Source organism: Brachyistius frenatus, unplaced genomic scaffold (assembly GCF_029030835.1).
Source record: "Brachyistius frenatus isolate BFR_SWC_R1_liver_20210118 unplaced genomic scaffold, ASM2903083v1 Contig_12, whole genome shotgun sequence".
NCBI lineage: Eukaryota > Metazoa > Chordata > Actinopteri > Embiotocidae > Brachyistius > Brachyistius frenatus.
In genome coordinates this window covers 3,817,309-3,845,275 of record NW_027210611.1, presented here as the reverse complement: position 1 = coordinate 3,845,275, position 27,967 = coordinate 3,817,309, and the positions used below count along the sequence as shown (strand labels likewise).

The 27,967-nt window shown below is 38.2% G+C and overlaps 1 protein-coding gene across 1 annotated transcript; it reads right to left on the bottom strand.

The window, feature by feature from the left end:
• Positions 1-31: 31 nt before the first annotated feature.
• On the bottom strand, positions 32-27,967 carry LOC138617354 (pituitary adenylate cyclase-activating polypeptide type I receptor-like). Its single transcript, XM_069692305.1, has 13 exons — positions 27,750-27,967; positions 26,953-27,061; positions 14,868-14,975; positions 12,985-13,085; positions 12,521-12,618; positions 11,921-12,053; positions 9,770-9,923; positions 6,998-7,058; positions 6,801-6,870; positions 5,691-5,785; positions 3,722-3,851; positions 2,366-2,407; positions 32-2,130 (listed from the first exon to the last, which is right to left on the bottom strand). Exons 1-13 carry the CDS (start codon positions 27,828-27,830, stop codon positions 1,984-1,986), a joined length of 1,329 nt encoding a protein of 442 aa, XP_069548406.1. The 5' UTR covers positions 27,831-27,967; the 3' UTR covers positions 32-1,983.

Here is a 27,967-nt window from a genome sequence, read left to right as displayed (position 1 = left end):
TAGTAAGGAAACAATTTAGTCAAACACATTTAAACCACAAATTGTTAATTTATTACTTTGCGTTTTTTCTACCGTACAGTATGCCAACCGTCACTAGATCCACAAGAACAGCAACTCAAATACAGAACGTTCAAAGTAAAGTGCAAAATTTAAATATATTGTGTAATGGCAATGACAAATAAAGTGCAGTGCATTATACTTTGTTTATTAAAAAATTCTCAGCAGAGATTTTCTTTTTGTCAAGTCATCTTTTTTTGTAAAATTTAAAATCTATAAAACTCTCAGCGTTGAATTAAGTTAGGTGAATTAAGTTAAGCCACAATGCAAGGCCATTACTCAGCTTTTATTTGTATTCATCAAGTAACAAAAATGTTTGAAATTGTAAAGTCATGATGTCGAATAGCATCATAATTATCTTCACACATAAGTGTTGTATACAACGCTGCAGATGAATGAAGCAAAACGGAAGATTAATTGTGAATCGTAAAGTTCACCGATCCCCAGTCTATTTAATAAGGCCAGCTTCAGTCATAATACAGGTTAACTGAATACATATATTTTGACTGCACTTTAGACAAGATCATTCGACTTGAGGCAGACTCAAAACATCCCTTACAATAGCTGTTTACTTTGGTCATATAGTGATATGGTTATGAAGAGGAGTTTAACGTTTTTAGCAAGAGTTAGATGAGAAGATTGATACCACATCTCTCGCTACAGATTCAACAAACCAGATGCAACCTGTTATTTATCTTCAATTGTGCTGGTAGGAGGATTTTTTTTATTTTTTTTGTGTGCCTTTGAGCAGTGCTGAGCCAGCTGTTTCCTGTTTTTATAGGAGTGGTGGCAATCTTCTCATCTTGCTCTTGGCAAAAAGGAGCACCTTTTTAAAACAATGTCTTTTCTTTCAAGAAATGCTTATATGAATGACAATGTGCAATAGTCAACAAAAATGGCAATAAAACCTGACTGCTGCTAGTGTTTTAGCTATTTTCACTTTTTTGCTGTAAATTTGTGCCATCATCAAAATATGGGTAACTCTCAAATGAGTGAAATCTTCAGCATTAAAAAGAATTGATGTCAGCCTATGATATATCCTAAGACTATGTCAGTCTAGTTAAACAGAACAGATGCCGTTTTACCATGTAAATGCTTAGCAGCCTTTTTTTTAATTATTATTAAGTGCAACTATGTGTCAAAAAGTTATAATAGTAATCACATTTGGCAATAGCATAGAAAATTGGAAAACAAACAAATAAATATTCACAAATACTGCTCATCAAAACAGTCTTTTAAGACACATTGCACCGATGTATGGCAGCTAAACACACAAACGAATAACTTTAAATACTTGTTCAGGTCCCTCTGGGTCTTGAACATTTCTCTGAGGCAGTCGGTGAAAATGCTGAGTGAGTGAACACATTCACATTCAGACCAACATGTTTTTCAGCCCGGACTGAAATAGTGTAACTGCCTCTGTTCAGGGCGGCACAGAAAAATCAAACATGTTTTCAGCCAAGATCAATCATATATTATTTTCACAGCTGTCTCTGTATAATCTCTCAACGTTTGCTTATTTTTGTACTCGTGTGGTCCGAACTGTAAACACAACCATGTGAAATCGTCCTCCCACGAGCTCGGGGCTGACTCCGTCTCTGCTGCGGTTTCCATCCCCACTGTGGCACCGCGACGTCCTCACAAATCAAGCACTCGTGTTAATGAGACGAGATGGAGCACACTGTCATTCAGATTACAAGTTTGTGCTGCACCATCCTCAGACTTAGAGCTGCTGCTGACACTGATTTAATGCACCCTGACACATTTCCAGAATCACTCACCAGTGTCCATCACGGTCTCGTGTTCTCACAGAGAGGTTGTATAAGTGTCATCAGCATGTTGAGCTATGAGAACTGCCTGCAGTTTATATTTCTTGACATTTTCGCGACAGTTTTGTTTTCTCTCTCTCTCAGATATTCTCTGAAATCATACAGAAGAGATGTTGCCGCTCGGAGGAGGCAGCCCGAGTCCCCCGCGGGTTGGAATTATGATCTGAGTGATACTTCTCTTGGCTGGAGTGAGATGATTTTGACTGTGGCACTTCCACAGCCACCTCCGCAGCTCTGTTTGAACCTGCGGAAACAACATGTGGGATATGCAACTTGCAGAAAATTGGAGAAGTCTGAAAAGTCACCAGTCAATGAGCCACTGCTATGTTGCTGCCACTCAACCATGCCATGCACACGTGAAAATATGCCTTTGAATCATCAGCCACAGAAGATGAAGATTGTTCCTCCACAGCAGCTGTGTATGATAAACGATTGTATGATTTTTATATCATAAAAGCATCTCTCCTTCATTCACCTACCTCTCCATTCATGAAACAGTAAAGGAGTGCCACCACAAACCCCTGCAACACAACAGACAGCTGTTTTAAAATCAAAGAATAACAGTAGGTGCTGATTGTAGATATAATCAGCTGTGAGATAAAAGTAAAGAAAAGTCCAGTGTGTAGCAAACACTGAACTGCACAAAATGTCATGCAAGCTGTAGAAAAAAAAACACAACTGCATACGGATAAGCGCTTTAACTTCAGAAGAGGGCAAACTATTGCCAAAACATTGGCTTATGAAAAAAAATCCGGTGCTGCATAACTGTCAAAGTGGCCTTGCCTTTTTGCAAGTTTTTGTTTCCTGTAGTCTGACAAAAATCATTGGTACCAAAGCAGCTCTGAGGTGCTAATTTCTGTTTATTTTTTTTATCTTCGGTCTGAGCGCTGGAATACCTGAACTGACTTGCAACCATCCACATGATAGTCAACAGATTAATTACCCATGTAAAAAAAACGGCATGAGGGCCCAAATAAACCAACCGAACAACAGCTTGAACGTGTCGGGGAATAGGTCAGCGTGTATCCTTAATGTAGTCAGCAAAAAAGCTGTTTTAACTATTTAAAAAACGATTTGAAAAAGTTGCAGAGAGCTTGGCTGTGACTCAAATTGCATACTTGTGTACTTTTACTTGCTACTTTGAGTGAGTGGGTGTGTTCGCACTGCGAAGTATGGAAACATGCAGTGCACTAAGTCATCAGTCATAACGGTCCAAAAATTGAGTACAAAACGCTGGACACTTTTCACCGTCCAGTATTTTTAAATTGCAGCATCTGAGGAAGCTGCAGCTGCTGTGGAACAGAATAGCTATTTTTCAGCCAGCAGATATGTTGGCGGGTGATGCTTTCAAAGTTCCTGTTGCAGAACAGGAATGAGCGACTTGAGACAACGTTACCATGATGAAATTCAAGTACTGCACAAGTTAAAAGTCCTAACATGTAAGAGCACTATATGTGATTGTACTGAGGGAAGAGAGCTATTTGAGACACGGCTTCGGATTCGGTCATCCATTCATAACGCTCTCTTTTAATTTCCTTTCCTTTCTCTATTGTTAACTTGTTGATTTTTTTTTTTTTTAAAAGGCAAATAATAATTCAACCAAACATAAAAGGTTAAGTGTTAAAGATTCCAACACTCCCATTCACAGCAAGAAAATTACAGTTGTAAATAACGCAGAGCCATCGTTAATGTGATGAGTAACAGCTGTGCTTCTCCCACTGCAGCCACAATGAAAGCTGCCTCTCCTGAGATCTGTAAGTAAGTCATTTTTAATCACTTTTTGTGATCTGTCTTAACAGACTTTGTGTGTCTGTACTCTCTCTTTTGTTTTATACCTGAAAGGAGCCCAGTCCCAGCTCAATGTAGAGTCTGGCTGCTACTCCAGTGGTCTCCGGAAGGAAGGCAAATACAGTGTAGTGCATCCCGAACAGAGGAATGAGGAAGAGTGTGGATTTAGCCAGCCTCCTGAGAGAAGCAAAGACAAAGGAATGAAAGACGGAATAAAGACTCTACATAAATCCAGATTATGATGTAATGTCTGTTTAAAGCTTGAAATATTACAGCATACTGAAAACAACCAGTCCCAGTCCTGTCAGAGTTACATGTAAAGTTTTAAATGCCAGACACAAAGCACTGTTCAAGTTTCATCAAGGCTAAATTACTGGTGTCAAATCTTCATTTCGGTGACCTTTAAAACGGCTCTGTCATCAGGCCAATCAGTGGAGGAGATTAAAATGTCAAAAAAAACAAAAAACAAACATGCATTGTGCTCAAAGCTTAGTTCAAGTCAGATCTCTGATGTCTGAATATCATGTAAATGTTGCCATTTACTTTTTTTGTTTTGTTGTTTGTGACAACTTGCTGCAAGTAATCCGCATCTGCGTCATCAACAACAAAAAACAACCCGAGATACGCATCCTTATTTGTTCTCTTAATCTTCCTTTTCTTGTCTTTTTTTGTCATTGCGATCGTAACTTAACTTGGCACGGCTCTATCTAAAGTATCCAGTCTATCAAAGATTAATGAAAAGATGTGAAATTAACCCCTGACAGAGATGGCTGCACGAGTTTTTTTTTGCTGTCTGATGATTTTACTACATCAGATTCACAGGGTCTCAGTCAAGTTGCTACACAATGACATTGCAATGTAGTTTTACTCATCTGGATATTCAAAACTAACCAAAATCACTGTGATCAGAAATAACATCACATCCAGGACCGATTAAAAAGGAAAAAAAAAAAAAAACATCAGATTATTTCAAGCCCATAATAGGATTTTGCTTGTCTTTTGTCATACCTAGGATCCGAGCTTTTGTGTTAACGTCACAGTTCCGCCTGAATCAGATTGAAGTTAGTGAGATAGAGATGAAGCTTTAGAACGTGTGAAACATTCATTGAACTGGTGGAACAATCCTGTCGCACAGCGATGAAGGAAACATCTATTTCTGGCACCAGGTGCTATTTTTATGTGCTCTCACCCTAAATTAATTCATCCAAGCAGGAATCTGCAACAGCCAAACCTCAACAGGAGGAAAGATTCATTCAGGTAAAGCAGGATTTCACGGCAGAATCAGAAGATTTCATCAGCTCCCTTTAATTTCTGGCATTTTAATGTCTCATTCAGCAGTTTCACCTCAACACTGAGTTTGTATTGTAACTTAAGAGTGTTGTATGGAGTTTAGGTCTAATGTAAACAAATGTGACCTTGCCTTGTGAAAGTATCAGTGACAGAAAGCTGGGCTTCATCACTGAATACTTGCAGAACCTTCTTTTCTCCATATCTTATATTTTTGACCAGCAGACATGTTGGCAGTAGGTTATAAGCACAGTTCTCAACAGTATCCACATTATTAGTATTTTAACCGCTCTGAGAGGCAAAAGCACAGATTGTACAAAAAAATGGACGACATGTCAGCTACCCAGAAATAAAGCCAAAATATCTCAGTCGCAAATCTAACAAATAACAAGTTTGTCATATTACGTATTCATAACATATGTTGTTTAAGTGTTCATTTTTCTAACAAGTTTGTTTTTGATTAATTATTTAATGCTATAAAAAGATTGTACTTCGACATAATGGATTCGTTGTGATTGACGGCTTTTCTGAATAAACGTCCACGGACTGATTCTTTCCTCGCCACAGGATTTCATCATAAATCGCAAATTAGAATTTTTACTCGATGGAGCTACATGAAAGGTCAAAGAATGACTGAAGTCTGCAGGATTCTTCCTCTGGAGATAAAAAATGTAAACGGTAAAGGTTAGATTCAAGTTCAATTAGTTGTATTAGTAAGTTGTGACTTACATAAAATGTCCGGTGTCGTTGTTCCCAGCCATGGCTGAAGATTTAAGTTTTTGAACCAAAATCCGGATGACATTGATGAAGATGACTATGTTGACCTGGTAGAGACACATATGTATAATTTACCAAATGCAAAATACCACACACATTGGTTAAAAGAAAGAAAGTACATACAAATTGTAAATGCATTATAATCTATTTGAATCTGCCTTTATAAGCCAAAGTTTATTACATTTTTAAACACATTACGTTCCAATAAAATAAGAAAAGATATATGACACGATTTTCATACATTTTATAGGACTAGGTGTATGGTGAGGATTCTGACTTTTGTGCCTGGAACATGTAGCTTTAGCTTCAGTCTTTCAGTAGAATATTTAAGACACTTTTTTATTACAGGGTTCTCATTTTAATAGTCAATTGGAATAATTAACAATATCTGCAAGAGATTTTTGCTGTGCTACCATTAGCCTATTTAGCTAGCTCGTTACAGCTAACACGAGTTGCCAATGACAATTGTCATTTCGGTTAGCAAAGCTCGCGAGTGCAGGCAAGAAATTAGAACTTGGTTTTATTTATCGCTGCCTCTTACTTATTAATGTGAGCATACATGTAACCATCAGTTTCCCTGCATGATACGCCACAGGCGACGAAAGAAAAAGCCAAACGGTCATGCAGAAATGCATGTTACTGTTCTGATGGTGTTTTTGGCTGACACTCTTTTAACTATCTGGATGGAAAAGTTTTCCATCTGCTGAAAGCGAAGGTACGTTTTTAATCCATTCCCAATGTTACATCTCTGTTTCCAGATCAAAACAAAGATGGTGTGACTGGATGGCTTGATGATTCTTGGAGGATGCTGAAGAGACAGTCGGCAGTAAGTTTTATACGTTTTAATGAACAGCCCTGTGTGATTTTCAGACGTTACTGATTAATTATTTGCTAATTAATGGTAACCCTCAGGAGAGGCACAAACTACACCTCTGCCTGAAAATAAGAACCCATCGTTCAAATAATTACTCTTAATTTCCTCAACGGGACAGACAGCTCACAGGTATATCAATAAGTGAACAAAAGGTCATTTAAACTGGTGTTTCATTGCTCTCCACTCACCAGCAGTGAGGCTGTTATTGGTCCTTTGATAATCCACCAAATGCCAACATTGTCTGTGTCGTCCCAGCAACTGCAATTAAAGCCAGATTAAATTCAAATGAGTGTTGAAATCACAGTACGATTGCTTTCCCTGTTAAACATGCAGTGAGAAGCTTTGTTACATATAGAATACAGTAATATAATAAAATGTGTCATACCCTCTGTCATCATAGAAGAATCTGGTCAAAACCCAGAGTATGAGAACTGTAGACGGGAGCCCTATAATATAAGAGATTAATTATGCATGCTCTGTTTATCCGTCAAGTGAAATTAATCTGAACGACGCTCAAGACACAGATCACTGCTGCATTTTTTATGGAATTGTTGTCAGGCGCATAAAACAGGGGGTATATTCTGTGTATCAAATTTCTCTTGTGTCCCACTTGCATTTCAATGCCAAAAGAATACACAGACACTGGATAGAAGCAGGAGGCAGGAGAGAGGAGGATAGTAAAGCCGGAAAGAAGCTGATAAGGCACATCAGAGTCACCCGGGATACTGACTGAGCGTATGTGCACAAACACACTTGTTAGGTTGAAAAAAATCATAGTTGTGACGGAGATTTTTATCCCCTCATATTCCAGCAACAAGTGCGTAGTATTTTGTATGTCTTTAGTATGGCTTTGAGTTAGAGTACATTATCATAATTGAAGCCAATGTACCTCTTACAGTATGTTCAACATCATCCATTCAACCCTAAATTCAGCATTTGTGGTGTCACTTACTCCGTATAAAATCTGACACTTACAAGCTCATCTATTGAAGATTGAAGATGTCAGAGTTTAGTAAGGTGAACGTCCCCATGTGACAACAAGACTTGCGAAATATGAGTCTAATCCAGGATGTATTGTATTTACAAGAAATGAAAGACATTGTAGACCTTATTGTAATTATGATGTAATATCTCGTGAGTATATCATCTTCTAAAAGGTAAACATGGTTCTTAATCATTGCTATACTTAGAGGAGCGAAGGCTCTACCTGATACTACTGTACATGATGAATATGAGCTTGAAAATTTGTAGAAGTGTTTATTCTATCTTTTTTGTGATTGTACTAGTTATTTGTATTCTATTAATCTTTTGGTCTTTTCTACTGCGAGATCTCGTAATTACAAATGCAGTGCTCTTCCCTACTAACATACTGACAATGACAGTGATAGTTTACCATGCTCACCCTTTCAGTTTATTATGTTAAAATGAAAACATTTGCTGATTAGAATTGAAAAAATAAAGTGCATCTGAAGCATTAGATTTAAAGGTTTTGATTATTATCGAAATTTTGATTTGATGATGGCACTGGAGGAAATATTTAAGGGATGGCTGTCGTTATTAGGATTCATTGTCTTTGAATGATTTTATGCAGAGTCGTCTTTTGCAGGCGTCAGTAGGATTCATCCTCTGGGATGAATTTCATGACAATCCATCGAATAGTTGCTGAGATATCACAGTTCGAAAGACGCTGACCAGAACTGTCTTCAGTGCTGCTCTGAACAGAGCTGGTGGACGGCTGCTCGACTCAGTGAGGCTGGATTGTACTGTAACATGTTGATAACTGGGCTTAAACAACATCAACAAAAGTTAACTTCCCTTAAAAACACTTGAGAATACAGGCTTAACCAGGAAAATAGAGAGCCCCCACAGGAAACAAACAACAGACAATGGTTGGGAATAGGAAGACAATGGGAAGCAGTTGTCAGGGGAACATAGGATAACACAAAGCAAAAGCACATAAAGCATCCATAAAAAGCTAAAGGAAACAAAAGAACAAGGAGAAAACAAAGAGAGAACCCAGGAAAACAAGCACGCTCCAGTCACTGCTGAGGCTGAGCTGCTTTTCGGAACTGATTTGTTGTCTAAAAATAGATTCCACAAATAACACAGGCACCTTACAATATAATTCAGTATACTATAATACAGCACTGCAACTGACAGCTAGTTAGAACAGTATATCAGAACAGTAGAACAGTGCAACAAAATGATATGATTAAAAAAAGCACCTTTAAAATTCAAATTAAAAAAAATCCTCTTCAAATGAATACGAGATCTCATCGATTTAGGTTTGTACAGCACTTTGATGCATTTTAATTTTATCACCTTAGCTACGCATGAAAACTTTCCGTACATTATATTTCTGGATCTTACAAATGTCAATGTTAGCTTCTTTAATGGAAAATGCACATGAAAACAGGTTGAGCACGCCTACAAGACAATTGAGACTGAAGGCTGCTATTAATAAAGAATATCAAGAAAAACATATCAAGAAAAGAAAAGCCAGAACACATTAAAACAAGCATATAATTTGAAGCCTGGTTAATGACTAGGAATTGCCAGTACAAGACAAAACAACAAAAAAAACTTTGTTACATAACTATAAAAACAACTATGCAAATGATCTGATACGGAAACCTTCATTCACTTGTGCAATGTATGTTTCTGACATTGTAAATTTTTCTCCATTTTCGAATACAAAGTAAATGAAAATGACACCATTTGACGCAAATTTGCCAGGTCACAGAAAGTTCACAGAAAGGCGAGTTGACTTTAACATATTCCGGGACTTCATTAAACAAGCAGAGATGAGAGACTGGAGGGAAATAATTAGTGAGCACATTATCTGAGCTATTATAACCTATTTGGGTTGAATAAACACAACATTCAGAGGTCAACTTTGTAGGAATGAACCAAGGCGAATATTTGCTTTGTTTTCCGCCTGAACTCACTGTCAGGACAAGCAATGTTTCCCCTCTTTACATCCAAGACTGAACTAAATCATAAACATTTCTGAAAAATGGACCATTTAATTCACAGCTTTATTTGGTGTTTTTAGTGTTTTTGTAAAATGAATAAAAATGGTATGTGTATTTGCAACCATCATCCAGTCTGATGTGTTTTTTTGCCCCAGCCAACCCTGTCAGTCATTCTCACTCACCCCATCCAATCAGGATGTACCACCAGAAGTATTTCCTCTGCGAGACGAAGGTGAGAGCCAGCAGGGTCTGCAGATACATGCCCTCCACCAGCAACCAAAAATAATTGGCCAGGATGCTGAACTGGAAGAAAGCCACAGCTGACTTGCACGCTGTCTAAAGAGAAGACAACAAAACAACGTTATTTGTGTTCGATGTGGGTTATTGTTTAACACACATCGAATTGAGACGTAGAGATGAAAATAGTTTTGAATCATCTTTCTGGTCTGCACAGCAGAATACTCATTCATGATATTCTCTAATGATACATTTAAAATATTCCTTTCAAATTCGCTCACGTCAGCTTGGAGCTCAGAGAGTAAAGTCTTCTTTGGAGATTGGAAACAAAGCATTTTTCAGATACTTCACTTCGAACGAACTACAACATAGACAAAACAAACAACTGCAAAGAGACACAAAATAACCACAAAACACTCAACAAGAACAAGCATCAAATAACCAAAAACAAAACACAAAACATAAGCGGAATGAAAAAAAAAAAAAAAAGATATCAAAAAGCATCTACAAAAAGGCATTAAACAAGAGATGCAAGGCGATGGAAAAAAAATATATAACTTAAAGAGATGCATAATGACAAGTCTGTTCCCACGGGCCTGTTGTCTCACTGCAGCAGCTGCAATATAAAGGTGAGCATGTGGTCTGAAAGGCTGTGATAAAGGATTTGGTGAGGTGAAATGGCTGAAATGTGTTTGCAGGCAAGAAAATATTTTTTTGACAAGTGTCTCTCGCCCAAAAGTGTTTCTCAGTGATGTTCATTTTTCACACAAACTAATTCTATAGCACACGAGCCCAAATGTTCGTCTACAAATTGAAATTATTTTATACAAAAACTCAGAAAATATCAAAAATTGTGTGACTCAAGTTCACACATCTTGTAGCTGATCAAAAAGGCAAAGCTTATTTTGATTCCATGTGTTCCGGAGAGGTTTAGTCATCTTGGCTGTTCTGATTTCTGTTTATATATATTTTAACTTACAAAGTAAAATAAAAATAGATTATTTTGTAGGAAAATGTTGAACATTGCTTTTTCAGACCCCTATTGGTAGAAAATACAGCTGAAGAGACATGCAGGTTAAATAGGTTGGTTGTTTATTTATTGATTACATTTTCTTCTTTTTCTGTGGTTTCACACAAAAAGCATTTTCAGCCTTTTTGATTATGGATTCAGAATATTTGTGGTTTTTACGTCACTGCCAACAGTGGGCCATTTAACAACCTCAGAAATGCACTGTCACGAGAAATCATGGACTATGTTCTGAATATATTTGAGCCTGATATATACAAGCAAATTAATATAGTTTATGTGAGAACTGTATTGTAATTTATAGCTTAAAATAACACTAAATATATATATATAAAAATAAAAAAAAGGAATAAGGCGGAGACCACCAGCAAATTTTTCCTTCTAACAGCCTCGTCAGTTCAAAGAAAAGAAAACAACTGATTAGAAATTTAAAAAATCTCGGACACTTTAGTTTTGTACTGTTCATTTCTGCATTGATTGCTGTTTATCTTGTGACGCTCCTGTACCAGACAAATGGGGCAGTTACAGTAATTTAGAGTATTATTTCATGTCAGAAAGTCCTATCATCACTGTGCTTACTACAATTAAAGTTTATTTCGATTTGTTTACTTAATTTATTTGTTCCTTGGTTGAGGAGGGGAAGCCTACACTTATGAGTTAATGTGAAGAAATGATACCTTATAAAAGCCTCCGGCGGTCACCGGCACTGTGGCATAACAAATAACTACAAAGAAACAACTAAGTGCTATTGTAATATAATACAATGAGTCTTTGTAGTAAAAGATATAAGCTGTTTACCTTACAATCACTTTATCCACAAAATTCAAAGGGGACATACCTGACATGTTCTTTTCCACAATAAAAAATGTAGTTAAACTCAATTGTTGCTCAAAGAATTCCTCACTCTTGTCATCTAATGAGAGGATTCAACATTCATTCATTTACCCATCAGTTTACCACGTGTCCGCCTCGTCTTTCCTGTCTCTTTCCGTTGTTAACTCGATCATACAGCAGATGTGGGAATACATATTTCATGATGGAAACATTACTGAATAACTAGCGATCTCACCGTGGACATGGAGCAGTGGTCCAAGGTCTCATCAGCAAACAGCACCGCATCTTTAATGAAAACAGCGCTAGCTCTCAGGACAAAGGAGGAGAACAGGTTGATGTGGATGTAGTTTCTGGTGCAGCGGAACTTCCTGTGTAACAATAAAATGCAGAGTCGTCAACTGAACAACTTCTCGTATATGTACTACACTCTATATGCCAATCGATATTTCCCAAGACAGAATCAAGTAAACAACTGCATGAAAGTGCATGTGTTACATGAATCACAAGCCCCTCTGCCACAAAGATTCGATGAGGCTTCATCATCTGATTATGTGGATATTCAGGTTAAAACTGTAAGATGCTGTTCTACCACTCTAAACATGAAACTTTAACTTAACTGTGCAAATATTGAGTAAATGAGCAGTTTTCCCTTTTACTGCCCTCCCTCTCTCTCTCTCTCTCTGTGTGTGTGTGTGTGTGTGTGTGTGTGTGTGTGTGTGTGTGTGTGTGTGTGTGTGTGTGTGTGTGTGTGTGTGTGTGTGTGTGTGTGTGTGTGTGTGTGTGTGTGTGTGTGTGTGTGTGTGTGTGTTGACAGTGTGTGCTGCTCCAGTCTCACCTGAAGGCTGCGAACACCACTATAGCTGTAATGAGGGAGATGAGCGAGGTGGCATATCCGACAGTGTAAACTTGTCTGAGCGTATACAGGTAACTCGTCTGGAGACACAGAGACAGAGTAAAAAAAATTTAAAAAAATACATTGCCAAGAGAAAAATAGTGAGTAAATTGCGATGCAGTCAAATGTTGGAATGATAAATGGCTTGATTAGTGAAATATCTGTCTGAAATTGTAAAGCTGACATGGATCATGGTGTGCGTCCATTATTACACACATGAATGATCAATCATATAAAAAAAACCTCTAGAAATTAAAAGGTGATTTAAAGTTAACTGAAATATGAATACAAAAATGCATACCATCGATTGTGCTGTAATTAGTTTTACTAAAAGATGTGAAAAAAAAAAAACAGAAACCATATAACTTTGCTTAATAAACTGATATGATTAAAACACGTCTGCATACCTCAGATTCAGACTCGCTGTCATCACTGAAAACACAGGCCTCCTCGTATGGTGGATACATTTCAGACCAACCGTCAACCGTGCAGTTCCTGTAAACATAACCTAACAGCAGGGACGCAAAGACAAAGTCAGACGCTCAGTAAACCTTTTTTTTTTTTCACATTTCTTTCAGTCTTAGTTTTTACACATGTACATATATTTTAATGGAAGCAGCAAAGCTGGGCAACACTCAAATTCATAAAATTCTCAACAGTGTGAGTAAAAATGCTGGTTATAAATGTCCAAATGTCCAAAATTATCTGCCTATGTGTCTATTTATATATTTGAGTGCTTGTGTGCTTTCATGTCACTGTTGAAGCCCATTGATATTTACTCCAGGTAAATGTCCATTTGAAAACAGCTGGTATCAGGAGGAAGCTTTCAGCTGGATAGCTCCCCAAAAAGCTGCATTTTTGGGGTTCTACTGTATGTCTAAATGTGTATTTCACAGACATCATACACAGATCTTACCTTGACTATTGTGTGTCTGTGTGTTTGAACAAATATGCACAAAAAATGTATGCCATGAGTTGTTGTTTTTTTTTCTCTATTTCCTTTGAGCAAACAGGACCTAACAGGAAATACTGAAAACTCCACTGCTGAAAGCAAAGAATCTGGTCTGTTTGTCTGAAATTCTAATCATAATGCACCATGATTTCTATCAAGATAAAGGAGACAAGAACATTACTCGTTAATGATCCTGACCTTACCTCCTGTAATGATCCAATTAGAATGACAAGACCAGTATTCTTATTATCTACAATGTCTGTATGCACTACGACTAGAAGATAGATGTTCTTATGTTTGAATATTTACTAGCAATCCTCTAAAACACTAACTTGCAGGTTTAAAGTAAAGTTGCATATCATTTCACTATTATGAAAAATAAATTACTTTTGAATGAGTGAATAAACACCTAAATACTATCAGTGTTTCAAAAAGTAAAAATAAAACCACTTTTTTCCCTTAAGCTGAAGGTTATTTTTTTTTTAACTTTCCCCTGAAAAACAGTCCCTAAATTCAATCAGTAACAGCTGCACAAAATAAACAACCTTGGGCTCTGTGGGTAAGAATTTTGAAATGCAAAAAGTGTCCTTGTCTTTATCTCCGGGCCATTGTGCAATTGAAAAAAATTCAAGCAAAAATGTATGTTTGTTTACTTCTAAGATAAGATCAAATTGACTTTATTAATCCCACAGTGGGGAAATTCGGCAATTCTGCCTGATCAAAATTGTAAAGTAGAGTGAAAAACAGTCAGTAAGCGTGCTGATGTTTTTGAACCTGTAAAAACAACAACTCCACCAAGTTTTATGCAACACAAATTAAGTACAACAATGTTAAATCCATTTTGGTCATAGTTGTTCTTGGCGGCCTTTTCAGTGAATGTGGCACTCTAGGAAACCCTCAAAAACTGGTGCCGGTTGTGTTCTTTCAAACGATATCGTTTGGCCCCAGAACATGGACCTCGAGGGTGAAAAGGGATTAAAGTCAACAACACTTTTACCCTCATGACGAGATAATTGTAATACAATAATTTGGTGTCATCTTCACTTTCTTTGTGGAGACAGCAACAGCCTGAGAAGATGTCAGATTGTCATCTCTTCTACCAGAAACATCACAGAGCATATATATAATATTGCCAGAAAGACATACATGAATAATTCATACTGCACTCCTCTATCAGTGACTCCAGTCTGCATTAGTGCTGCAAATTATACAGTACAGATAATTAGACTTAAATATAGACTTAGATTTAGAAATTGACAGTGCACCAGGACAGAATGGGATGCTCCATTACTTTCTCTTTTTCAATAATTCTATGGCTTAGATGATTAGATTACCAACCTTGATTTCTAGAGAAATGCTGGAAGACTTCGGAGCAGGATACATTGACCACCTGCCCAACTATAGCTCTCAGCCAGCATCCCACCTCGTCCCACTCTGTTTTACATCCTACAAACACAAACAGAGGGAAGAGCATCACGACTGGTCAGTTAATATCAATACACAAGTAAAGAGTATTTCCATTTTATGCCGACTAATACTCTGACTCCACTACAATTCATAACTAATAATTCAAGTACTTTTTATTTCACAATATTTATTTGAGAGCTTTAGTTAATACTTAATTTTCAGATTGCGATTATTGCATACAAAGAATATCCTGGGTTTGTAAAAATCTGATGCACAAATAAACAACAGAATATAAAACAGTAAATGCTGCAGCTACAGGCGGAAAAGAAAACTACTGACACATTACAGACACTTTTCTACTTCATAAAATATTCTTCCTTTTGATACTTGTCATAATAATTACTTTTGCTTAGTAATATTTTCAATGCCAGACTTCAACTTGTAATATATTAATTTCACAGTGTGGTTTGGCTACTTCTTCTTGGGTAAATGATGTGAATACCCCTTCCACTACTGATCCTAATAAACAGGTGTTTCAATCACAGACCCTGCTGACTTTCTGTCCATGTCACTGCTTCCATACTTCTATGTGTGTGTCAGAAAACATGAATTCTGATGGCCTGATTCTATTTCTGTTTTTGTCTGGACAGCTCCACTCTTTCATCACACCCATAGCTTTGAGGGATGTTCTTGTCACATTACAAATTACATTAGTGTAAACACTTTATTTACTGTTTGCACGGTTATTCATGTTTGCTTTTTCAAAAATATTTAATTCCTCCAGAGTTCATGCTTTTGGTCAGTTCTGTGTCATCACATTGATAGCTGGTGATAAGTCCTGTCTGTTGAACTGACACAAATCTAGAAATGTGGCAGCGAGCGTTATCAAATTCTCTCTGTTCTTTGGGGCCCAGATTTACAGGGAGAAACTTCTTCAGTGAGCTCTGAAATCCTTTTCAGATATTTTTATATTCTTAGCAACGCGAGCAGCGTCAGTCTTACAGTTGGTCGACCACTTTGATCCCTGACACAAATACCTCAACAACTATTAGATTAATTTTCATAAAACAACCATTCATGTTCCCCAGAGGATATAACCTACTGACTTTGGTGTTCCCCTGATGCAGCACATTGCAAATAGGCCTATCTCGACAACTACTGGATGAATTGCCATGAAATTGGTTTTAGACATTCATGTTCCCCATAGGATAAACTGTAATACCTGTGGTGATCCACCTTTTCATCTAGCTCAAGTGTCTCCAATCAGGAGCTACTGGTTGAGTATGTTTGTGTTGAGTATCAATTTGTAACTGATCACATAAAATAAGCTTATTCAGCTGGTTTGGTGGAGCTCAGTTAACTAAAGTAAACTTTAATTTTGTCAAAGTGGCTCTCAGAAAAGAAAGTTGGGGACCCCTGATCTCGATCCATCATCATCATTTTACAACTCTGGTTTTTGGCCAAATACCTGTAAAAGTAATGACAGTCCCAAACAGTCTCAGCTACTCTGCATTTGAAGCCATTTAGCAAGTATTTGCATGCTAACATTATACCAGCTGAACATAAAGAACTTGCATCATCGTGCATGTTAGCATTTAGCTCAAATGACCCATCACCGTTCAACCTAGCTGCTAGCATGGCTGCAGACTCAAGTGTTGGTATTGCATTCCAGGATACCCCCTGCATGATCAAAAGACCATTTTCTCCTTATAATTTGTGCCGGTGTATCCCTTCACATAAGCGACTTAAACCGACATCTGTTTTTCTTACAGTTGCCTATCTTATAGCGACAACATTATCGTGTGCCTGTAAACGTAACCAAATACCACAAAGGAAAAGAGGATTCAGTACCGTTTGTTCATCAGTCAAAAGCCTCAGCTTCCCACAACATTTTTGACAGTAAATTTAAAAAGTCCCTGAACATCAGCAAAAGAATAATGATGCCTGACAGCATCACTTATATTTATGGAGAACTGGGTACATTCATTTCAGTCAACCTCAGGCCTTTAACAGCTTAAATATCCTCCACAGCAAACACAGTACATACAGGTGACCTGTTTACCTCATCACATACTCGCGTGAAGAAACAAGGGTATTTGTATGAATCCTGAAAATAAGTCAAAAGTGATGTATAAAACCATCAGACATCTAATGTGCAGACCAACCTCATCTTGTCATTGTAAATTAATTGCGGTAAAAGCCTCTGCTTTATGCAATCCATGCCCGTTTTTTATCCCTCTACTGTCTCCTGCTCTCCAGATTCGAGATAAACCTGTGATTACATATCGGTAGCCTATATAACGGACCAATTTGCATATCAGTGCGGTGAAAGAACTGAAAGGAGTAACTGAATGAATGATGGAGTAACTCCCCTCCGACAGACGTGTGTGCTGTGGCAAACATTGCGGCAAGTTATTCCCATCCATGTTGGATAAATGTCAACGGCGGTGATTAATTCAAAAAAGTTTAGTTTTTTTTGTTTTGTCATTTTTCCCCAAAGTGAGACCAAAATAGATGTCAAAAATGTTTTCAGTAGGAAATCAATTTACTTAAAAAAAAAATTTTTTTAAAAAGTAATTCCTCTGGCACTAAGTTTCGTGGAACGTGAAAGTGTTTCAGAGTGCCTGGAGAAAACGTGAACACAGCCGAACTGAATCTTAAATGATGATTCCTACTCTTCACTCAGCAGGATGTCCGTGAACCAGATTTTGTGGCGAGGCTGTTTCTTCCATACAGTCAACACGTTCTTAACTGGTGTTTAGCAAAGGGCAACATGGATGTTAAGGGTAGAAAATAAGCAATTTATTAATTTCCTGGTATTTATTTAAACTTGATCGAAATGCTGTGGAAGGTAACACTGGAAGGTAGTTTAGGAAGGAAGATTTTGTGAGACAAAGCCATGTTAGCAAGAAAGGTCTTAGGCTTTTCTATCAGAAGGGTTTACCAATTGGTGATCATAAAAGGGGAAGTACTGTTTCATTTATAAGTGTGATATATTGTATACGTGGGATGTATAGAGGGATGTCTCTATTTTAAACCATACCAGGAGCATGGCTCTATCGATGGTAACATTGACTGTCTGTGAAGATTTTCAGTCATCCGAATCGTCTAAGTGTTATCCGAAGGCAACTGGAAGTGCTTGAGAATCTTTGAGGTATTTCATCTCTCATCCGAAAGGCTTCTTCGCTTCTGTTCTACGGTTGCCAGTGACGATCCCTCTGGGTAATTTGAACCATCACCATGGCTGCTGACATTAATCTGAGACAGACTAGAGATTTATAGGCAGCAGCAATCTGTCTGGAAGAAATTTGCATTTTCTCTCTTATTTCATTTGTACAAAGCCACTGCATCAAATCCATTAGGTGCTCTTTCTGCGGTGTTTCTCCGTGTCACAAATGCAACCACTTGCATTCAGTCGGGTGGTCTGACGAAAATGATGTCACTTTCAATGTAAGCCTGGGACATGATAGTGGGGCTGCTGGGGTGTGGGATTATTCACGGAGGCCCTGGATGATTCACCTCTGCGTGTCCTGCACTGCTGTCAGGCTGACTCAGACTGATATTCCTGAAGTCGAGGATCCACAGGGGACAGAAGGATTGTGCCAAATTGCTCTTTCAGATCGTCTGTCATCTCACTGAGTGTTTGCTCATTGAGTTATTGTCTCAGGGGCAGCGTTATGAATTGTCTTTTTTTTTTTTTTTTTTTTTTTTACGTAGCAGGTGACGACCAAACACGCCACCACATGTTTAACAATTCATGTCCTCATCTACAGCCTACATTATGAATGCCATTGCCATTATGTGAGTCTATCTCGGGGCTGAAATAACTCAAATTCGACTGGATGATTTGTCATGACATTTTGTACTGACACTTAATAGTGTCCAAATGACATATCTGTTTTATCTTCTTCTGACACATTTGTGGTTTTGAGTGAAATATCTCAACAACTATTGGCTTGTTGCCATGAAATTTGTTTTGGGAAATCATGCTCCCCCTCAGGATGGTCACACTATTCCACTGATCAACAGGCAGTGTTCATGCACCAAGAAATGCAGTAATGTGCCAGAAAATGCAGCAAAGAGGTTTTGGTCTTTCTTCTTTTCTGTTATCGAGTTTGATCCCTGTATTACTCCCTCCACCCACCAGAGGTCCCCAGTCTCTCCCTGTATTGCTCTCTATGGCCAATCTCCTGCCTGCCAACCCCCCCTCACCTGTTACCACCACCTTAATCTTCTCACCTGCAGCCACTCTGCCAACCTAGTGTTTCCAGAGTACAGGTTTTCTGAGATTTCTGTTTCTCTGTCAATGTCTTTTCAGCGTTGGACCCTGCCTGGATGTTTGCTCCTATTTTCCTTCCGTACTATGTTCACCTGCCTGGCCTTTGTATTTTCAACAATTATTTGAAAGTTAAGTTCTCTGTTTGCTTCACACTTGCCTCAGTGTTTTGTGTTTGGGTCCTTTCCTCTTGTGACAGAAGTTTGTAGATTCAAACCTTCAAGAAGGTGGGGCATTCATCATGTTCAAGGATACATACAATGTGCTTTGGTGAGTAACATCAAATCTATAACTTTTTGCTAGTTTACCAGAAATTCCACAGATCATGAGGTGGGATCATTATGATTCAAGCTTCCTCAGTTTTAAATTGTCACGAACATTGTTTATATCACTGCACTGAGGGTCTTACATAGGTTTTCTTTACAGTGTTTATGGGTTTTATGCTTTCCTTATCAGTCCAGCTAAATTCTTGGTTTTGGCGATTACCCAAGCAGTGATGATAATTTTCTATCACCAAATGCCTAAAGGCCAAAACTCTGCAGAAGAAAAAACACTTAGCTTCAGTCAGAAGTCAAGACCTGATTCTATTCCTGCTTGTTTCCAGTTTGTTGCACAAATACAATATGCAATATCTTGGCTGAGGTAAAATGTAATTTCATTTGGTGGACTCGGTGCAGAGTGGAATTGAAGTATAAACTATTTACAGATATATATTGGCTGACCACAAGCCATTTTTAGCAAAGACAAAAATCTGTGTCCATGGAGAGCTTGATAACAGCTGACATTTAGATGTGTTATGTGGGAAAAGCACTGGCCTACTTGCTGGTGATAACATGAATAATGACTGCATTAAATTAAGGTCAATCAGTTTTAAGACAATACTCACTGGTTTACTGGGACACTTAAAAGCAATAGAGCAATTGTTAATGATATACCTGCACCTTTTATATCTACTATTTACAAGAAACAACTTATTTTCTCTAATGTAATAAAATATTTTCTCCCCTGCTTTGAGGGTTTCCATCTACACGAAGATACCTATTTAGGAACAAAAAATTGGAAAACAGCAACGCTTTTCAAACCACTCTCTGTCGAGCACATCTTGTTGTAAAAGCAGGAAATCCATTGCAGATAAGGCGATTTAAAAACTGGCAGGATGGAAAATAAATGATGTGGTTACAAGCTTGCAGTTAACTGTGTATTGGGGGTTAACTGGAAACAGGAAAAAAACTGAAAATTTACAGGCACTGAATTGGTATTGGGGATTAAGAGATTTCCTTCTCCAATGTTGTGGTTATTCCGCAGGGTTAATGTTTTAAATTTGATATGGGGGAGGTGTCTTTTTAAGCACGCAATATGTGGGAGGATCATCTTCAGGTTTACACAGATAAAGTAGGTCTAATCCTAATAGAACAGAGGCAGCAGCTTCTGCATAGTAATTTCATGGCAAATATGGTGCCACATTTTTGGCACTTTGGTGAAAGGAAGAAACAAAACCAAGATTCAGCTGCAGCATTAATGGCACTGTAGAACAGCAGCGCTGAAGGTAGGCTGGATTTAATTACTGAATTTCATGTGTTGCTTTGCAAAAATTACCTGGCAGGTTGTTTGGGTGAATTAAAGTCACCTGCTACAACAAAGCAGCAGATGAATTCATCAAAAGTCAGAATGGTCTAATGTGAAGGTGCATTATTTGCCATCAGTTGCACCTGTCGCAGATTCTCTACACACACAGTGAAGCAGTCAGTGACCAGGAAGCCAAACCAGGAAGAAAATGTGTTAAAACTGCTGCTTCTCTGGGGAGCTGATGCACACTGACAGTGGTACATCTTGACACAATGACAGCATGTGGGCTCACAAAGAAAACAATAGATGTGGGTGTTTTGAAGTGCATCCAATTCTGCCTGTAGATTACCATGAATTTACAAGAACAAAACTGGTTAGTTTGGATTTTTTTTTTTTTTTTTTTTTGGTACTTCACATGAGCAATTTCAAAATTAGGTGGAAGGTTTTTTTTACTTGCTCCTGTTGCTGAAGAGAGGATGATTATAGTTAGTTTGTCTATCCTTTCGTTCTAGATTAAAACATCACAACAGCTGTTAGATGGATTAGCATGAAATTAGGTTCAGGGTGGATGTAACTTACTGAAGTACAGATTTGAGGTGCATGAATATTTTATTTGCATGACACATTTTACAAACGAAACATAGAATAGCTTTTAAAATGTTGGGTTTTTAAAAAAAAAAATAATAATAATTGTCATTTAATAGCAAATCAGTTGCAGCTCTTTTGTTAACCATTTGTAAGTGATCTTTCATGGTTCCAGCTTCTCATCGTTTTTTTGTGACCACTGGTACGTGTGCATTTGCAGTTTCACCATTGACTTGAAACTTGATCAGAGCACACTTCAGATTTTGTGACAAAGTTTTGGGGACCAGTAAAACTTCAGATGCAATTAAAACCAGTGAGTAAGAGTGGTGGGGAGCGATGACTGTGGGAGAGTAACCTTTTGCGTTTTGAATACACTGCGAGCGAGTTGTTTGTTATAGTCGTTGTTCTTGTTGTTTGCACTGTATTTCTTTCCCTCAGATGCCTCACAGTAGAACTCGGTGTTGACAGTCTGACCCGGGGGGAGGGGGTGAATTCACAGTGCACAACTGTCAAAGAAAGCCCATCTGGTTGCACTCCTGACCTGATGCAGTTTCTTCTGCCGCTCTTGAAACGTGAACGTCACTTAAGACACCTCACCTGGTTTATTGCTGGATTGCTGTACATTTCCCGAGTTCGATGTAAAATTGAATGCGCTCTCTGCTCAAGTTTCAGGTCCATGGTGAAATCCCGAATGCACACGTACAACTGGTCACAAAAACTAGTTGAACTCGGGTGCTGATGTTGATGAAGCAATGAAAGTTGGAATATTTACTCAGAAGGTACTTGCTTTCACCTGCACCGTGCACATCACTGTGCTGCTCTCCGTTCACGAACAGGATCTGTCTCTGAACTTTATGATCGCCACGTCAATATAAGCCACTTGTTTAGGCATGACCCTGGCTGTAGCAGTAGCTTACAATGTGCTGTATGCTTATACTCGTTCGTCAACTTATTAGATACACTTGTCCAGTCTATTATAACTGAATACAACAGCTCACTTATGAATTCTACCTTAATGAGTTGTTGCATGTTAGCATATAGCTGTTTGAAACCTCAGAGTTGTTAGCATGGCTGTGGACTCTTCATCCTGTTTCCCCAAAGCCTCACGGACAGGTCAAGTGATTTGCTCTGAACCAAATATAAACCAAAGTTTATATTAGGTCAGGTTGTTTACCTTTTAAGGTGTTTTTGTTGGATTGCATTACAGATTAGATTGCATCGGTGTTTAACTTAAACTTTTACCATCTGTCAGGTGGTTGAACAATATTCCCATAAGGGAGCTCCCACTTCAAGCTGCTTAGATCTTAGATCTCTGGATTTTAATCATACAGATGCTGAGAAAGATGAGACTACTGTGATGTGCTGATTATGAAAATCTTTAAAAAAAATTGAGATTAGAGGTGCCAAAGGAAGAGGCACAATTATATGATCTATGTTAAGAGAAGTATTTGTCCTCATTCATCCACATAACAAAAGCCAGAGTGAATGGAGCAGAAACCATAAATTATGGAAACTTACACTGTCTCACTGGGCCTGACATCCTTGTGTGCAATCATAGGGGGAAATGTGAACAATTGTGTTGGGGAAACTGTCATGTTTTATTCCCTGGTGCGTCTAATTGTCACAGTTCACAATTAACTGACATGTCAAGAGGTTGATTATTTCATTTTAAACATTTCTTTTCAGATCAAAAGAGTTTCTTTCCACACAGAGCAGGACTCTATTCTTAGGCTTTGATGAACAGAGAGCTCTTGAAGCTATACACTAGCCACTTGAATGTCACCTCATTTAGGATTAACAATGACAAATGAAATGACTTCGGACACGGAGTGAGTGCTTCCGCAGCATCGCTGAGGGAGGAACTGGATGATGTCTTCATTTATTGGGCAGTGCAATGTATTGTAAGCATATTAACTAATGTGTTTTTTTTTTTTATATAACCCACATAACATCCATAATCAGATCCTCGTGAACAAATAACAATATAATAAAATTTAGATGTAACGATAAAGTGTTACTATAAGGAGTCAATATAATAAAACTGCATATGAATAAATATTTAAAATATCATCTAGTAATAACTACATTTTAATGTATCATTTAAATTTATGAGTGAACAGGTGTAACTTGTATGAATTAAATTGCATTTTTTTTAGTATCACTTTGTACACTAGGAGACGATATTGAGAGTGAATCAACAGCAAACTAAACATATTTATACTGTCAGTCACATTATACAGAGGTGTGCTGTGTATAAAATTTCAACCCTGGACACATCAGCTGGACGGGGTCGCTCGCAGCAGCTCTCACGAACACTGAATCACCGACACACAGAGACAGATCGAGTCAGCAAAAGCGTAATGGCTTTTTTTTTTTTTACAGATCACCGCCCCGGAGATTTGTCAGCTCACTGGGGTTTGTCCCCGTATAACCGATGGTTAGAACAGCCCCGCCATTACACTATTAGGTGCCTTTCGTAAACATTAGCAGCTGTTTACTCACCAGAAATGTAGTGAGTTCAGCATCAAACTTCATTCCCTCACTTGTCAGGAGCAGCTGTTTCTCCAGCGGTGGGAAACAACACTAATATTAACTCTTGTTCTGCTTCTGTATTGCAGAGAATTTCAGTCATCGTTAGGTTTACTGTCACTTGGTTGACGCTACAGTGACTCGCTATCATCTTGTGCTACAAAGCGGTATTACAAGATATAGGACTGACTGACGATAGCTGGTTTGTATGCTAACTTCAGTAGATATCACTGCTATACAAATACTCAAACATCGACTCTGCGATCTCTATACACACTGTGGAGAGGCTTACTCAGTTTTTGAAAGTTTTAAACTAAACACTTCACAGTTATGCCCCTTCGAATACGTTGCTCAAGTAACTAACATTTATTTATTATTCACTGTGTGTCCGCTGGGTAGAGCTCATTGGAAGATCACTGTTGTCGTCAGGTGGTTAAACCTGGAAGTGACGCTGTGGCGCTAAAGTTTGTACGTCGTGCACAAAGTTGTGTGTTAATTAAAAAATGTAAAACCTGGACATTTATGCACTCTGGAAACGATAGACATGGATTGTGACTCTGCAAATGAAGGAACAGTGAGCAGAGTCTTTATTCAACACAGGGCTCGAGGCAACTGGTAATTCATGGGGACATCAAACAGAAGACGGCCAGGTAAGTCCTTGCTCAGACAACTATTTAGACTTGCCATTGCCACCAGTTTAAAATGATTAATAAGAAAAGGTGTCTGCAGCCATGCTGTCGGTGCTGTGAAGTCGTGATCAGTCAGTCAGATTTGCTCACGGTGACAAGGTGCTGATGGTTAAAAGGCATGTTTACCATCTTGGCTTATTGCATTATTATGCTATCATTTGCTTTGCAGGTGTTTGAACAAATACACACTATGTCCTGATAATGGCGCTAAAAGTCAGATCATCACTGAAATGATTACATGTCATCCTGCTGGGGAGATCTTAATCCATCCAGTACAACAATGTCACAATATTTCACTTGAAGGTGTTTCTGCATAAAGGTTTTCTGTTTTTCTCTTTCATTTCAAACTGATGATCTTTCTTTGGTTTTGAGTTGTTGATCAGAGTAAACAAGTAATTTGAAGACATCGCTTTGGGCTCTCTGAACTGCTGATAGGTATTTTTCCACTATTTATTTTTTGGCCTTAGTGACTCATTTAATTGGCAAAATGTGGATTGTTAATGAAAATAGCTGTTATTTTCAGCCCTAAATTGAATCAAATACATTTTTATCTAATTCTTAGCCAGTGGCACCAAATGTTAAACCAGTAGCTATAGATCGAATGATATCTACTTAGGCCCAGCTGGAGTCAATCCCTGATGATGCCTTTTCTTTCACAAAGGTGAGATATCTACACTGCATGACTCTCCAGCTCTCCATGATTACACGTCACCTGCACAGTTGGTGTCACCCTGATGGACGCACAAACACACCTACTTTGACAGTGAAATCAATCAGCAGACATTTATCTGTGTAATGAGCAGCGGATGACAACTTTGCACCAAAGTGTTGTGTCGCCTCGGCGTTAATTAAAGATCATATTTGTCTGGAAATGTTAAAGTTCATCACTCTCGCAGAAGGGAGCTGCTATTGTTGTTGTTCTGGGGTAGTTTCTGACAAAGTGCATGTCATGGACACATTACAGCCCACTGGGAGATGCCAGGTTCATTCATTTATAATAAAGTCAGGAGTCAGACTGTGAGGATGAGCAGGTGAGGCCTCATCAGGAGGAAGAACAGGTGTCAGTGTGGGTATTAAATCAGTATGACCCAGAAAACATGGTATAATAACACACCTCAGCCATGCTCTGCATTCCCCGCCTTTCAAAATAAGTTCAAGTGAAATCAAAGCTGTGTCACCTACTTGTACTGCTGCTACAAATGCACTGACCTCAGTTTTCAGCTGCTATCACAAGACAGACAACCGACATGTTAAGTAAGTTGAGTTACTTGAGTAAAAGTAGCGATACCAATTAAATACGCGATTACAAGCAAAATTCTGTAAAATCTATTATTAAAGCGCACCTTATGTAGAAGCCAGTTTAAGCATAGCCTAACCATGATGTGATTTCTAATAATCAGTGATTGAAATGATAAATGAAACCACTTAAAATCTTTGAATACGAGACAGTTAATTGTAGTTATGTTCCTGGTCAGATTTATATTCATATTTTTTTCTATACAGGTGATTTTTGTTGTGTATGGGTGGAGCTTAAGTTATACAGGTCACAAAGCACACACAGGTGTGCATTCAGTTTTTCATCTTGGTCAATATGGAAGGTTGCCAGGTGTCTTGCCAAAGGGTTTTGTGTAATCACCCTCCTTTGATTAAAAAATGTGTATGCACATTCACAGATTCTGGATTTTTTTGTTTTTTTTTTTTTTGTGGACAAACAAACATCATTTGCAATTTAGTGTTGTTCTTTTTTGACTGCATGGGTCAACTGAATATTTTGGGATTTCCAATGGCTGGTTGGGTCATTTGAAAAGACTATGGGCTCTAAAGATGTAACCGATTTCTTCACTTACATATTTTACAGACAAACTGAAAATGAATGATAAATCAGCTGTAGTTCTACCTTCTATAAGAAATCCAGGTACAATGCAATGGAAGCTAAAACATATGGGAAGTTCAAATTAATTTCCGGTGTACATGTATTTAACTTTTGTGATGTTTAGGGGTTTTATCCTGTATGGTTCACACCTTGAAGTAGCAAGAGGGTATTTATGGTTATGCCTTAATATCTCCTGTACGTCATGATGAAAACTAGTTCATACAAATCTGCAAATATCTCACCAGGAAAAAAAAAATTTAATAAAGCAGCCTCACCAGCTAAAACTGCTGACTCTTTGACCTCCACCACTTCCCTCCCTACATGTTTTCGGATGCATTATGTTACATCTTTTCATCCTCAGCACATTACAAAACTACTTGTTTCATTCATGTCTTTTAAAATCCTCTCTCTGTGAGCAAAGGTTTCTCAGTTATGTCGGAGTGTGTGTTTGTGTGCAGAAACACAAAGCAGCAGCAGCATCATCACACGTGAACCCACCGCTGTGGTCGGTCTGGTTTTGCGTCTCGCTCCTCCTCGTCTGGCTACAGATCTCCCGAGCCCTCAGGTGTTGAGAAATGATGGCGCAGTCCGGATGAATTGCTTCAACCTGAAAACACGAGCCAACTAAGTTATCTACAATAAAGCAGACATATGCAGAACAAGCTGGGGCTTTTCTTCGCTTGAAGCTCGGAGGAGTCAAGACAGCTTGACATGCACAGCAGTATATTAAACAAACATCAATGGGCACACTTTTAGGACAATACTTTCAAGCGAGGAGGGAAAAATACATTTTTACTTCCCTGATAATTAGAAGTTAGCTCAAGTTCATAGGCTATAATATCCCAAAACTTACAAGAATTGGAAGTAATTTTTGTCTCCATGCCTTTTGTGAATTATTGCTCAAACCTATAATCTGCACCAGTAAAACCCTTTTTTCGTGTTTCCCTGCAGATTTAGTCTTTAATTTATACTAGACGCACCGCGGTGATGGAGGCAGGTAGAAAGCCTTGATCCGTTAATTAGTGCTAGCAGGTTAATGAGGACATTTGTTGTCAAAGCTTGGCGCACTCCCCAAAGAGACAGAGAAGGACACGGGACAATGAGGGTAACCGCATTATAAGAACGACGTAATTAAGGTATAATTAAGTAAAGCGTTTCCTAATTAGAAGGATCTCTGCGTGTGAAATAAACGGGGCAACTTTTGATGCACTTTGAGTTGCTTTGAATCGGCGCATGGATGATAGGACGATTTTGCAGTGTGCCTTCATAAATCAAATGATCTACATGTCACTTACCGCGGGCCTGGACCACAGCTGGAGGTAAAAGATGAGGAGCATGAATTTCTCTTGTCCTTTTAGCCCCTTAAACATTTCCATGCTCTTCTTTATATCCCAAAATCGGATGATGCTGTGAGCGCAAATCCAGGTTTATTTGTTCCTCTGTGACTCTTAAAGAATGACTTCTTTGTTGGCTCGGTGTAAAAAAAAAATGTGCTAAGATAGATGCAGCCCGG